The sequence below is a fragment of the Plasmodium vinckei genome, assembly GCF_900681995.1.
Source record: "Plasmodium vinckei vinckei genome assembly, chromosome: PVVCY_13".
NCBI classification, from domain to species: Eukaryota; Apicomplexa; class Aconoidasida; order Haemosporida; family Plasmodiidae; genus Plasmodium; species Plasmodium vinckei.
In genome coordinates, this window is record NC_051305.1 from 2,001,070 (window position 1) to 2,016,354 (window position 15,285).

Sequence of the window (15,285 nt, forward strand, 5' to 3'; positions counted from 1 at the left end):
ATATATAATTGTTTATATAATTTGGTAAATTTTCTTTATTTTTATAATTAATCTATAGAATGATGTTATAAAATTACATGTATATATACACAAATAAATATAATAAAACATGTGTAATTATTTTGGAAAAAATAATTGAAAAAGGTGGAAAATTATAATTATTAAAAATTGTCTATTTTTTATAAAAAAAAATGACAAATATAATTTTTTTATTCGAAATTTATATTTGTGATAGAATGTTTTTATTATTACATAAATTGTCTATATAAATCAGCATTTATATATATAGTTTTATTTTTCCCACTTTTGTAATAATCGTAATAATAGTATAAACATTTTTATTTCATTGTGATTGAAAACATGACATAGTCACTCTAACACAGTTATAAATATATACATATACATAATATATACGTAACGTATTAATATCATTTTCTTCTGCCTTTATATATATCATATTAAAAAGGAGGAAGTAAAAGTGTATTAGTTTAATAAATTGTTATATATAATATGGGATTATAGAGTGTATATTTTTTAGTAACTAACATAAATATAAACTTATTTTTTAACGTAATTATTTTTATTGTTATGCACACACATTTATGTATAATGTTTTATAAGCGTAAAAATATTTCCATTTTTCGTTACATATTTGTTGTAGTTTATTTGTGAATAATATATATGGCTTTTATTTTATAATAAAAATTACCTGACTGTACATACACAAATTCTACTTTATGTATGCACTCGCTACTTTAATATTTACAAGCAATGAATGAATAGTTTGAAAAATTTTCAATGCTATTTTTAAACTAACAATTGCAATGTTATAGTGTGAATATTTTAACATAATTGACTAAAAATTACAAAAGTTTACATATTTATGTAGGTGCGTAAGCATTATATATTTGTGAAAAGTATACAATATATATTATTTATTAAATATTACTTATTATGTTTATATAAAACTAGCTAACTTTATATGTGTATAATGAAATAGTTTACCTTTTTAAACGCTGCAAATTAATAAACTTCATAAGTTATAAAATATAGTAAGGTTTAAAAAATTTATTTATTACTTTTGTAAATACAGACTTACTATATATAGTATATAATTTAATGAAGCTACATATTTTATTGCAGTTTTAATATTCCCTTTTTTTTATGAATTGTTAATAATAAAAGGGAAAAATATATATTATCTTCCATTTTGTTATATTTAAAATATTGTCTATAATTATAAATATGTAAATAAATATATATGCATTACATATAATGCTAAATTAAAAAAATTGCATATAATATATATCCTTATTATAAATAAAAAATAGCTTATATTTTTATAATAAAGAAAGACTATTTTTTTTTTTTTTAATATATTGTAGTGTTTATATATGTTTATATTTTTTATTTATTTTAAATCACTAAGTAGTATATATATATATTATGCTGCTTATGCCCTTAAATTTGTATATAGTATATATATTCTTTTTATTATATAATAATAAGTAAATTAATAAATATATTGATATATGCATTATTTAACTTATGACGTAGCAAAATGTTAAGCTAAATTGTAAGCGCAGTAATGTAGTAATATTTGTATAGTATAATAAAGCAAACATAAAAAATATTAGTGATATATTAGTGATATATAGTGATATATTAGTGATATGTATAGTGATATATACATGGGTAGAGATCATATAGAGATATTAATGAATTAGTATATGCCCCCTTATTTTTCCTATATATATGGGTAGAAAAAAAAGAAAATTTATACATACTATTGTAAATATACTATGTAAATAAAAAATTAATGTATGTTTTATTTATGGACGATTAATATTAAAAAAAATTAAAAGAATAAAATTATATATATTTATTGTGTAAATATAATATATTAATAATGTTGTTATATTTTTATTCCTATTTAGCATATATATATATTTTTACGTATTTAATATATACATATATATACGTATATAAATAATATCCATGCGAAAATTTTCGTATATTTGTCTAATATATCCTTTTATAGCTTTTTTTTTTTAAAAACATTTTGTCATTATTTAGCTTAAAATATAATATGTAAAATAAATAAAATAAAATTAAAAAAAAAAAAATAACATATTCTTAAGAAAACATATATATAAATAATAGAGATATAAAAGTGGAAATAGTTTAAAAGCCCAAAATAAGTAAATAAATAAATTTTTATGATTTTATAGTATATTATTATTATATTTAATTAATGTATATATTTATGTAATTTAATAAATGTCTATTTTATTATATATATTTTTTTTAATATGAATAATATAATTTTTTTAAAATCAAATTTTTTATTAATACTACATAAATAAGTGTCCATTTTTCATATGTATATGGAAAATACTATATTTTTATAAAAGCTTTGTTTTTTATATTAAATAAATGGATAAAAACATTAAAGGAAATGTAAATAAATGCACGCGCAAAATGATTATATACATATGCCACATTTAGCTTATACATATACATTGTAATTCTTATTCATATTTATCAAGTATACATATATTATTAAAAAAAATAGTGACCAATACAACAAATTCACTGTTTATACAATACCATTGTTCATATTTTATTGTTATATGTTTCATAATAATACTTTTGCACCTTTTTAATTAACAACAATTTTATTTTTTTTTAACATTTTTTGAAACAAAAACCATTTTTTTGTTAGAATAATTCTTTAAAGTCTCAACCCCATATGTATATGCATATTAATGTGCCAAAACGTTGTTTTTTTTAATATTTTCAATTTAATATATACATATTTCATACCTTTTAAATTAATATATACATATTTCTTATTATTATATTGTAAAAGTAAGCCATTTTTACAATATATCACTACTGTATAGTAAATAATTAATAAATTTTAAAAATATAACCATGTAAAAAAATTGTGTGAGATACATATTTTCAATTATAAAAAAATACAAAAAAAAAAAAAAACTTGTTAACAAATTGTGTTATGTAAATTACTCTCTGTTTTTTACACACGCTTCTATAAAGTTTATGTTCATATTTATAATGATGCACATATTGTGAGATTGTTCTTATTTTAATTATACATATGCATACATATATATATACATCCTTTTGTAATTGGTAAAGAATATTTTACCTATATAAGGAAAGTTACTTATTAAAACTTGTAGTGAATTATTATGAATATTTTCTTTAAAGTTGTACATATTTATATATATGTGTTGTTAAAGAGGGATATAATACTTATTCTTCTTTAATATCACATTATTAAATAAGTCTATGTATTTACTTGTTTATATAATTAAAAACCAAATTAAATACAATTTAATGAAAAGTAATTAAATATATAATTAACATTGTTATTCATGTAAATCTATGTTTATTCCAAATATATAGCACAATTTTTTATTTTTACTCACGTTTTACATTTATGAATCGTATCAATACACATACATACGCATACATATATAGTAGCCTATTGCAACCTGTTTAACTTAAATAGTTAGCACATTTTTACTCTGAACATTCGATAAATACAATAGTGGGAAAATATACAGAATAAGCTATCTTATATAGTTATTTGAAATTTTTTTTTTTTTTTTCAAAATAAAAAAGTTAAAAAAATGGAATTATTAAATGTAAAGAATGAAGATAATATGGGATTAAGGACAATGAGATATTCGACTGCTCAGTACGAAGCAACAAGTGATATGTCGTCAAATATAGATTCCTCTTTTTTTTCTAGTGGTGAGATACCGAATGAATTACAAAGTAGTTTTGATGATATTTCTGATTACATATTAGTTGATGAATCGGATTTAAAAAGAGATAGATTAGAAAATACAGGTAGTGAAAGTAATGATACAGTAGCTACAAAAGATGGAACAGGAAAAAGAGGAACACATGCTCAAATACTCAAAGAATTAAAAGGTTCAAATTTTTCTGAAGCTAGTAAAGCTAGTAGTGATCGAACAAATAATAATGATGGTAAAAAAAATGGAGCATGTAGAACATTAGGAACAGAAGGTAGAAAAAGAATGTTAAAATTATTAAGAAAAGCTTATAAATATAATGATGAATGTAAAATTATAATGAAAAATAAAAACCCACCATTATCAATTAGTTACTTACCATATTTCAATTTATCAATGTTATGGCAATTAGCTGAAGATTTTGGTGTATATAATGAAGCTTTAAAAATCCATCGTGAATGTATAAAAAAAAGAACTACCAATGTAAGGTTTAAAGGAAATAAAAATTCAGGCAATTATAATATGCAAGAAATTGTTAAAACTCCTAAAACTCCAAAAAATGAATATATGTCCGATTATTTATCTTCAAATGTTGAAACACAAGGAGGTGAATTTTATGACTCAATGAATACGACATTACAAGATGATGTTCAAGGAAAGCGAAAGAGAAAAAAAAGTGCATTTTAAAAATTAAAAAACATAACAAAAACGCACACAAAAAATGTAGAAATTTTTTAATAATTTAACTAATATGTTCAAAATGTGAATATATACAAGTTATAAATTTTTTTTTTACACACAATTTAAAAATAATTGTATATAGCCACAAGCAAATATATAATTTCGCAAAGAAATAAATGGTGATATATTTAGTATAGCTTTGGAAGATCAAATTTTTTAAACACAGTCATATATATATATATGTATGTATATAATATGAATAGTAAAAATTTGTCAAAGCTAATATAATTTATGTATCACCATTTTATTACTTTTTGTCGAATATTCTTTTTTTTTTTTTAAATATGCATATAAATAGTTAAGGAATATTAACTATTAATAAAGTTACGATTTATTTAATGAATTAAATATATGTGTGTGTGTTTTTATATATTGGAAGCCCCAATTTTATGTACTTATACATTTTCGATAGCACTTTTAATAGACATGTGTTGTATATACACACTCATATATATATTTTATAGATATTGTCTTGTTACGCATTTATATAATTCATATATTATATATGCGCATACTGTTAATATATAAATTCCATGATCTTTATATTTATACCTTTTTTTTTCATGGCATTATGTTATATATAATTTTAAGTTTTAGTTTCAATAATACATTTATATACATACGATATATATATTTTTACTTTTTCGTGTTAATTTTATATTTTTATATATGAATTAATATCTTCGACAAATCTTTTGATTTATAAATATGTCACGAATTATTTATTACTTATATTATTTATGATTAATTTTATTTTAATTTGTCATTTTTAAGCATGAAAAATTAAAAAAAACTTTATATTATTTTAATTTCTTTGAAATAAACAAATATTATACTATCACCAAATAGTAATAAAAGTTTGGTAACTTTTTTTATACAATTTTTTACTAACCATATTTAAGTTTTACTAGCTTTATAAAAAAAACAAAAAAAAAATAGACAACTATAATACAAAATAGTATAGGGAATACGAAATAGGATATGAATTATTTGCATATGTTTGTAGGTCATACATTTTAGCAATATATTTATGCATTTTAATTTTTGTAAAAAATGGTCGAACATAGTATAATGAAGTAAACTATATGGGCTAGTTGTATATTGCCAATCTTATTTATTCGGCGTCTTTCCATTTGCTAAAAACATTTAACTTGTTATTTACTAGCATTCTATAATATATGAAATACATCCAAAAGGATATATGCAAATAAAACAAAATGTTCATAGATATGTTTAGCATAACCTTACTTCCGATACCTGCAAATGAAGAAGTGGAAAAAATATACTATTTTTATATGTTCGAAAATAAAGTGAAATTAGTATATCAAGTGTGTATGACGTTATGACGGCTTTGTAAAGGTGAATTAAAATTAACCTGCCCACTCTTCATTGTCCATTTGAATGTAAATAATATTATTTTTTGGATCATAGTTTGTTTTTGGAACACCAACTAATGCTGCTCTTCCAAAATCATGATTTAATTCTAAATATCTTGCACACCTTTTTGTTTTCTTTTTAATTGTATTTATCATATCTCTGCATTTCCAATATATCATACCTCCATGTACAGGTTTATTAACATATATTAATTTTTTGTCCTGTACATTAGCCAATGTACTCATTGCCATTCCATTATTTCCTATATTCAGCGATTTGCCAATTTTGGCTTTAGCTAAAATATTTGCTTGATAGGGAAATATCTTAGCTATGTTCATCGTATATACATATATATATTTTTTAATTAAAATATTGTGAATTTATACGATTATATATATAGCAAAGGTAATGTATTATAATCTAGCATTTTTCGGTAAATTATTTTTGAAATATTTCCGTTTCAATGTATAAAATTCCTATCTGAAAAATGGGCAAATGTTATGCATTACATATATTATACATAATGTAACACATTATTCTTCTTATAAATCATAAACATTAATTATTCAAATTTATTTAACTATTTATATAATATTTAATTTTTTCTTTTTTTTTTTCATTCACATTATTATTAGTATTATATTACTAATTTTTTTATATTCAAATATTTTGGAAAAAAAATTTATGCAGAACAATTTATAATATCCAATTGCACATATCAGTATTTTTTTTTTGTTACTCTTTTTTTTATAATTAAAAAATTAAATATTATATAAATTTACCGTGGATAATGTGTAAAATATAACACACGACTTATCTTCTTCCCATTTACACAATTAGCAAATATATTACTAAATATATATATATATATATACATACTACAATTTCCAAAAAAATGTCTTCTTTTAATAGCCAATATATTTAAAATACTGTAAAAAAAAAAAATTAAAAAAAATTATGTATAGGTCATAATAAAATGTGTTTTTTTATGAACATTCATAAATATTTTAATTTTTTTTAACGCTCGAAAGTTTTTATTCTTTATGAAATATAAGGATAATTGTGAAAACAAACACAGTTTTTCACATTTTTTTAAAAGTTTTAATAAACCATGTAGAAAATGTAACTATATGCAAATGTGTATTACGTCTTTTATCTTCTTTTTGTGATTTCCTCTTATCATAAAGCAATCTGGCTTTTCAATAACATCGATATTGCAAATTGCTTCAATTTCCTTTTTTAAAATCTTCAGCATGTAAAAAAAAAAGCCAAAATAAACAATATATTATTGTTATAAAACAATTGGATAATCAATATTCATTATCGAATTATATAAATTCTCATAATGTTTGTGTATTTTAATATAGAATAGGTATATATGGAAAATGGGAAAAATATATAGGTACATGAAAATAATTAAAATATATTGTGGTTGAAATTGGTTATACCTCCTTGTTTCCTTTAATTTTTCTTATAACTGTAACGACAATATTTTTATTATTTTTGTACTTTAGAAAAACTGGCAGATTGTCAGATGCTGTAAAATATTAAAGAATAAAAAAGGGGAGTACATAAATACATGTCATTTATGCATATTGATAATATAGCCATAGTATGTGTGTACTTTCTCTTTCTGTACATTTTGCATAGTACCTGTTCTTCTTATGGAGAAAGGGATTTTATTAATTTTCTTTCTGTATGCATTTAGATATTCATTATAAATACTAAAATAGAATTTAGGCATATAAATAAACTTGAAAATGTTCATAATTTTTAATTCACAAAAAAAGTAAAAAAATATGTTTTATATAGAGCTATTTATGTTATGTGTTTGTCAAACCATATTAGTAATTTTGAAATGTATATATAAATAATATTTGCCTTGTTTTTTCTTTTTTTTTTAAATTTAGTTTTATTATGCGCCTCAAAAAATGAAAATAAAATATTTATATAATGTAAATTTTGTGCATATTTTAAATATTGTTGCAAAAATAGTTTTTCGAAACGTATTTATTTGAAATACACATAATAAATTGATAATGAAATGTTTTAAGTTTCACATATACAATATGATATATTTATAACTTTCCATTTTTACATGTTGTGGTATATTTTTCCCACTCTCAGTATCTCCTATAATTTGATGTTTTGATATTTGCTTATATAAAAAAATATAATTGTATATGGTTTATATATTATGCAAAATGTATAATTAGCAAGTGAATAGTTTCAAGTAGGATGTTATAAATTTAAAAAAAGATAAGCCAGAATGAATAATGTAATAAGATATAAAAATAGATATTCCTCATTAATATTTCAAAGGAAAATAAGTACACTACCAAATGATATGAAAAATGATTATGGAATAATTAGAACAATTGTACATAAAGAGAAAAAGAAAAATTTTCGAAAAATTTTTTTATGTGTAAGTTTGATTAATATAAGTACATTTATATTTACTGTTCATAATTATTATATAAAAAAAGACCCAAACTATTTTTCAAAAAATGATATAAATATTGTTGATCATATAATATTAAGTAATGTTGTAAGCTCGTTAGGTCTAAATAATTTAAGTTTATATATAAAAAATGGGTTTTATACTAAACTAGTAGATAGTATAAAAAATGAAAATTATTCTGTCAAAGAAAATGCTTTATTAAGTTTATTGGAATTGTTGTATAAAAGTAAAACTTGTTTTCTAGAAATTATTGAAAATTATAAAAAAGAAAATGCAGATATGTTGAAATATATTTTTGAAAAAATAAAAAATGATAAACTAGAGAATACACAAAAAATTGTTTTTTCCTCAATCATTTTTTATTATATAAAATATAGTACTAATAATAATAACAATAATGATAATACCTTTTTGACATATGACCAAATATGGGAACTTGTATATAACAAGAATTTATTCCATAACCATAAAGACAGAGACGAAATAATAGCCTACTTATTATTATACATTTTTAAGAATGAAAAATGTATTAATGAAGTTATTCAAAGGGAACAAGAAATTTGGAATATGCAAATGAATGAGCATAAAGACAATCGAAAAAATGAAATTAATAAAAATAATAACTTAACTAATGATGAATTAAAATCAATAATACTCTTTTTGATTTCCTGCAAATATGCAAAAAGTGCAAAAAATTCAAATTCAATTTTAAAATTTTATTTAGATATTACACAAAATAATGAAAATTATTATAAAGAAGAAGCTTTAAATTTGCTTGAAAAATATTTTGACAAAATGAATATTCCGTTTTTTTTAGAAAAAAATGATAATATAGAGATTGAAAAAAAAAAATCTTATAGCAACATTATAAATAAAATATATATAAAATATTTTGAAAATACTGTTCTATATACTTTTTTTTTTTCATTTGCACTTCATAATATATATGCAAAAGAATATACTATTAAATCATATCTATATATTTTAAATGATATATTTAAAAGTATATATATTAATACTTTAATTAATTCTATTTTTTTAGTACAAAAATCTGTTATCAATAATGTTGATATTAATAATGACACAAATACATTTTTTTCTCTTTCCTTTTTGTTTAATCTTTTAAATTCAACCTTATTTTCCTATTCCATATACAAGTGCAAATACGGTAATATTAAAGAGAAATAACAAAGCTACCTCATGGGTCTATATAAAGAGAAAAAAACTTATTTCGCTATATATACCCTATATTAATCACACTATTTTATTTTTCTCCTTTTCAGGCTTTATCCCTCTCGTATTTTCACAAGTTGTGAAGGATAATTTTTTTCTTTAATTTACACACCTTTTTTTAATTATCAATTTTAACAAGCCATAAATAAACAAAATATATAACACGGAAAAACTGTATCAACATTTATGAAAAAATAAAGCATTTATTTAATCATCAAATAAAAGTGGGAAAAAATAAAATTTCTAAATATAGACACACAAATATATGCACATGCAATGTAAAATAAGCCGTTTACACCAACACATGAAGTAATCAGCTCGAAAAATAAATAACATTCTAATGAGAAAGTTAAATGATGGACTATGGTATTTTTCCACATAATATCCTCTAACTATTTCAATTTTATACTTTAACAATTTTGGTCTTTTTTATGCCAGTGAAAATAAACAAAATGGGAGAATAATATTGTGCATACTCATTTTATTGATATGCTTTTTTTTTTTAATTTATTTTATCATTATATAGCTAGTTCATCCATTTGGCTAGCCACCATTTCTTATTCATTTGCTACATTTTTTGGACACTTCCTAATTTTTTTTAAATTCATTTTTTTCGTACCATAAAATTATTTTGATGGTCCCTATGATTATTTGCTGAATTATTATTTAATGGGTTACTATTAAAAAGGAAACTTTCACTTGTTTTTTTATCGTAAATATTATTGAATGTTTTACCTGAACGTTCAGATTTATTATGTAAGGCTGATGATATTTGGCTAGTAGGTAATAAAATATTTTGGGTTGACAAATTCGATTTTTCATAATTTTCACTTGACAAATCTCTATCATTTTTTAGCCTTTGGTTTTTATCTCGTAATATTTTTAATTTATTGTAATAATGATCAAATTGAATATTTTGGGGTTTATTTTTTATAACATTATTTGAAATTTCATTATGAAGTGCCAAAATTGTTTGTTTTTTTTTTATTTTGTTCAACTTTTCAGATTTTATTATATCAAAGATTGTATTACTATTATTATCATGTTCATTATTATTGTATCCACTGTTACTATTTTCAAGTCCCCTTCTATTTAATTTATATGATAATAAAAAGTGATTAAAACTTGTATTAAGTGTGTCATTTATATTGAATGTGTCTTTTTCGTGATGTTTCACTATTTTTTGATCATCGAAAATTTCGTCTTTGTTTTCAATCATGTCTGCTTTTATTTTATTTAAATAATCTTTATATTTTTTATCTTTTTTTCCATTTCTTAGAATAATTTTGCTCTCATTTAAATTTTCAAAGATATTCCCATATCCGTTTCTACTATCCAACAATTCATAATATTCATCTTGGCTTTCATCTAATTTGAAGTCATTTTTAAAGCAATCATCACGATTTATATTACGTTCATTATTTTTCTTTTTTTTATTATTACCATTCAAAGATATATTGTGATTCCCTTTTTTTAGAATTTTGCTACTGTATAACACAGGCAACTTTCTCATATGCTCACTAATATTAACATGTTTTGAAAATAAGTCGCTTAGTTTTTTTGATGGTTCATTTTCATCATTATTGATAATATTTTTTTCTTTTTCGTCATTTTTTTCTGAACATGAAATAATTTTTAATCGATTTTCACCTGAACCGTTCATGTAAATCAAATCATTATTTTCTTCAAAATTTTTGGATTTTATTGTCCTTTCTCCTTTTTCTTTCTCTTTATAATCGAAAATTTGTGTATGTTCACTATCACAAGCATAAGTTTCTATACTGTCATTATAATCATCACAAATTTCACTATTTTTATTTTTATTAATTTGGGTCACAACTTCTTGTAAAGTATCCTGTGGATGTTCATAATTTATTACGGCACAAATATTATCATTTTCATCATCACTATTGTTGTCACCATCTTTGATATGACTCTTAGCATCATCATCATCGCTCAACTGTACACCTATTATCTCTTCCTTTTGTGTTTCCGGGATTTCTAATAAGAGTTTGTTTTCTTCAATATTTGGATATACAATAGATTTTTCATCTTCGTCTTTTTTGTTATTAAAATTTTGATTTTCACTATTTTTAACAGGGTTTGTATTTTCAAAATATTCTTGAGACTCATTTTGTATAATACTAAATGAATTACTGAATTTTTTCATGTCTTCTATATTACACATATTTATAGGGAAATTACTGATTGATTTTTTTTTATTTTCAATATTTTTATATATATTTTTTAATCGTTCATTAATTATGAACAAGCCATATACATTACTTTTCTTTTTGTACTTACTTAATAGATATGATCTTATGGATTTTTGATTATTTACATCTGCATATTTATCATCACTTATCAAATTTTTAAAATCCTTTTTTATAACAAAATTGTTAGAAATCTTATCATTTGGATCATCATTTATATTTTCCATTTTATTTAAAAAGGAAGAAATAGCATGTGTATCCTCATTATTATGTTCATTTATTTTGTTTTCATCCTGGCTTTTTGTTTTTTCTTTTTTCTGTTGCTTATTAGACTTGTTCGAAAAATATAACTGGCTGTTGGGAATTTTTGTTATAGCTTTATTTCCTTTTTCCATCAATAAGATACTATTATTTAATTTATTATTTTGTATATGAGAAAGGAAATAATCAATAGCTTTGTTATCTCCTTTAACATTCTCTATGGTTTGTAAATTTATTGGCTGAATTATAACCTCGCCTTGGTCATCATGCAGTTGATTTATGTTACTTACAGTATTTGTATCACTCCATTTTAATGACGAATTATTCATTTCATTTCGTTCATTATATTTATTTAAATAATTTTTATCTGCATTTAGCTTGTTTATACTATCTATGTATGTTTTGTTACTATCCATTATACTTCTCATCAAATTATTTTTTTTTGTCCTTTTTATAGGTATTATACTATTATTATAGCTAATGATATTACATTTTTTTAGTTTATATAAATTTAAATCATATAAATATTTATTACTTCCAAATTCTTTATTAATAAAAGGATTATTCATTTTTTTATCAAGAAAACTACTGTTCAATTGTTTATTCGAAAAATTGCCACTTAATGTGTTATCTAATAAGCTATTAGTTTTTAGATTGAGATATCCTTTTTTTGTATTATTCATCCATATTTCTTTTTTATTATTATTATTCTCATCTTCTTCTTCACTTTCTTGATATGGTATATCATCATTAGATTCATCATAAAAAATTCCAAGTTTGTCATGAATATCCCTTTTTATAAAATTTGATTTCGTTTTTCTCTCTAATGCATTGCTCAAATTGTCTATATTTACTAAATTACTTGTTATGTCAAAAAGTTGAATTTTGTTAGTTTGCATAAGACTATGCTTAAGTTGTTCTTTTATTTTTTTTTTTAAATTTACAGGAGATGAATATTCTATATGTAAAATGTCATTATTATAATCAGATTGATCTATGGCAATATTCGAACTAATTTTTTTCCCTTTATCATTTATGAAATGGTTATTTTCATTTTTCTTAGAATCAAATATGTTCATATTAAGCTGTTTATAGCTTAACAATTTTTCGCTACCTATTTTATTACTATTATTTTTCGGAACAATAAAATTGTTTCCTCCTATATTTTGGATTTTATCTTTTTCTTCTTTAACTAATTCAATACTTTTTGTAGTATCCTTTATGATTCCTACTTTTGTTTGTTCATTTAAATTCTCGTCTTTTTCGGATTCATCACATATTTCTATGTTATATTCGATTTTTTCATCGTCCGATTCAGTTTCCCCATTTGTATCTGTACTTATGTCTTCCTTTTCTTTTATACATATTTTTTTTTTATTTTTAGTTTTTTTATGTATTTTTTTTTTTTTTCCAACTTCGAAATCGTTGTCTTGATATTTATTCATGTGCTTTTCATTTTGTTTACAAGAATTAGTTGAATCAGAGGAACATTCATTTATTTGTCCACTCTTACACGATTTTGAGTTTAAAAAATTTTGATTAAATACTACATTTTCTCTTTTTAAATATATATTTTCATTTTGAAGAGCAGTAATTTCTTTTTCTTTTTTTCTAATATTTTCATTCAACTTTTGATTACATTTTACGAGTTTTTGATTATTTTCGTTATATTCTTCAACACTACTTTTTAAATATGTTATTTTTTTTTCGTATTCTTTAATTTCTTTAACTAATTTTTGTTTGCTTATTTCATTTTCTTCTTTTTCTTTAACCAATTCTTCATATACATTTTTGACTAATAAGATATCATTTACCATTGTTTTAATAGTTTCATTTTTTTGATTAATGGCATTATTTAAATTTGTAATATCTTTTTCACTATTTTCTATTATTGTTTGAAGTTTTTCATTAGTTTTTTTTTCTTCGGTTAATATATTTTCTATTCTTTTTATCTCCTCATTTATTTCATTCATTTTTTCAATACGTTGATTCATTTCGTCTTTGCTTTTCTCTGTTTCCGTTTTCCACTTATCAGTTTCATTCTTATAATGCTCCATTTCTTTCTTATACTTATCAGTTTCGTTTTTATAATTTTCCGCTTCTTTCTTATAATATTCCATTTCTTTTTTATACTTTTCCGCCTCGTCCTTCCACTTTTCCATTTCACTCTTATATTTGTCCTGCTCCCTTTTATGGTTCGCAATTTCACATGTGTATTGCCTAACAATGTCTTCCTTTTCTTTAGTTACATTTTCCAATGATGTAGCTAATTCGTCATTTTTTTTTTTCTCATTAAGATATTTATTTTCATGATCAGTTATTTTATTATTAGCTTCATTTTCACAATCTAATATTTTTTTTTTTAAATAATCATCTTTTTCGGTTAATTCACTTTTTAACACCTCAAGACGTCTATCATAAGATTCTTTTATTCTAAGTGTTTCTTCTTCATATATATTTTTCAATTTTTCAATATCCTTTTTCATAGAATCAATACTATCGCTAAGTATATTATTTTTTTCCAATAATATTTTATTTTCTTCATTTTTTTTGCATTCTTTTTGTGAACTTTCTTCTAATTCTGATTTTAATCTATAAACTTCACTAACCAAATAACTAACCTTATTATTGTAATTATCATATAGGCTATCGTCATACATGTCATTTTTAGTTTTATAATCATCGTTTAAAATGTTGTCATTTATTTTTAAATTTGTGTTTCCAAAAGAGAAGTCTAAATCTGGCATATCTATGTTTGTATAATTATCATCAAAAAATGGGATACCTTTTTTTTTGTCTTTTCTTTTTTTTATAACTTTTTTCTGTTTTAAAAATGTATTTATTTCTTCATTTTTATCTGTATCATTATTTTCATTAAATATGTCAATAAATTTTAACTTGCTTTTTGTGTCTTCATTTAATGGCTCTACAGGTTTTTCATTTTCTACAATCTGGCCATTCTGTTTTTTTTTTAAAACTTCTGAAGGCGATTCGTAATTATCCATTGTTTTATATGTTTCTCATTTTACTATAATCTAATATGTTTCGTATTCCACGATATTATTTTTTTTTTGTGGACAACAAATCAAATACCCCGATATAAGTATACGTAGGATTATTTAAAAAAAAATTAATAAGATTAGTGCAATTCCTATGAAATTTTTAGGCTGTTACTTTAAAAAAAATGAGTGAAAATACAAAAAAAAAAAAA

General features: G+C 21.4%; 5 protein-coding genes across 5 annotated transcripts; 2 read left to right on the forward strand and 3 right to left on the reverse strand.

Annotated features, from left to right (window-relative positions):
• Nucleotides 1-3,659: 3,659 nt before the first annotated feature.
• Nucleotides 3,660-4,475, forward strand: PVVCY_1305570 (conserved Plasmodium protein, unknown function; the record flags this gene model as incomplete). The annotated part of the gene is made up of 1 exon (XM_008624231.2): nucleotides 3,660-4,475. The coding sequence occupies one exon, from the start codon at nucleotides 3,660-3,662 to the stop codon at nucleotides 4,473-4,475; it is 816 nt and encodes a 271-aa protein (XP_008622453.1).
• Nucleotides 4,476-5,643: 1,168 nt separating this feature from the next.
• PVVCY_1305580 (conserved Plasmodium protein, unknown function) lies at nucleotides 5,644-6,244 on the reverse strand (the record flags this gene model as incomplete). Its single annotated transcript, XM_008624232.1, has 2 exons — nucleotides 5,644-5,786; nucleotides 5,905-6,244. The coding sequence occupies 2 exons, from the start codon at nucleotides 6,242-6,244 to the stop codon at nucleotides 5,644-5,646; spliced, it is 483 nt and encodes a 160-aa protein (XP_008622454.1).
• A 567-nt stretch (nucleotides 6,245-6,811) lies between these two features.
• Nucleotides 6,812-7,674, reverse strand: PVVCY_1305590 (mitochondrial ribosomal protein L49 precursor, putative; the record flags this gene model as incomplete). The annotated part of the gene is made up of 4 exons (XM_008624233.1): nucleotides 6,812-6,835; nucleotides 7,054-7,152; nucleotides 7,355-7,443; nucleotides 7,560-7,674. The coding sequence occupies 4 exons, from the start codon at nucleotides 7,672-7,674 to the stop codon at nucleotides 6,812-6,814; spliced, it is 327 nt and encodes a 108-aa protein (XP_008622455.1).
• A 501-nt stretch (nucleotides 7,675-8,175) lies between these two features.
• Nucleotides 8,176-9,703, forward strand: PVVCY_1305600 (conserved Plasmodium protein, unknown function; the record flags this gene model as incomplete). The annotated part of the gene is made up of 2 exons (XM_008624234.2): nucleotides 8,176-9,535; nucleotides 9,651-9,703. The coding sequence occupies 2 exons, from the start codon at nucleotides 8,176-8,178 to the stop codon at nucleotides 9,701-9,703; spliced, it is 1,413 nt and encodes a 470-aa protein (XP_008622456.2).
• A 501-nt stretch (nucleotides 9,704-10,204) lies between these two features.
• PVVCY_1305610 (conserved Plasmodium protein, unknown function) lies at nucleotides 10,205-15,079 on the reverse strand (the record flags this gene model as incomplete). Its single annotated transcript, XM_008624235.2, has 1 exon — nucleotides 10,205-15,079. One exon carries the CDS (start codon nucleotides 15,077-15,079, stop codon nucleotides 10,205-10,207), a length of 4,875 nt encoding a protein of 1,624 aa, XP_008622457.2.
• Between the last annotated feature and the right edge of the window lie 206 nt (nucleotides 15,080-15,285).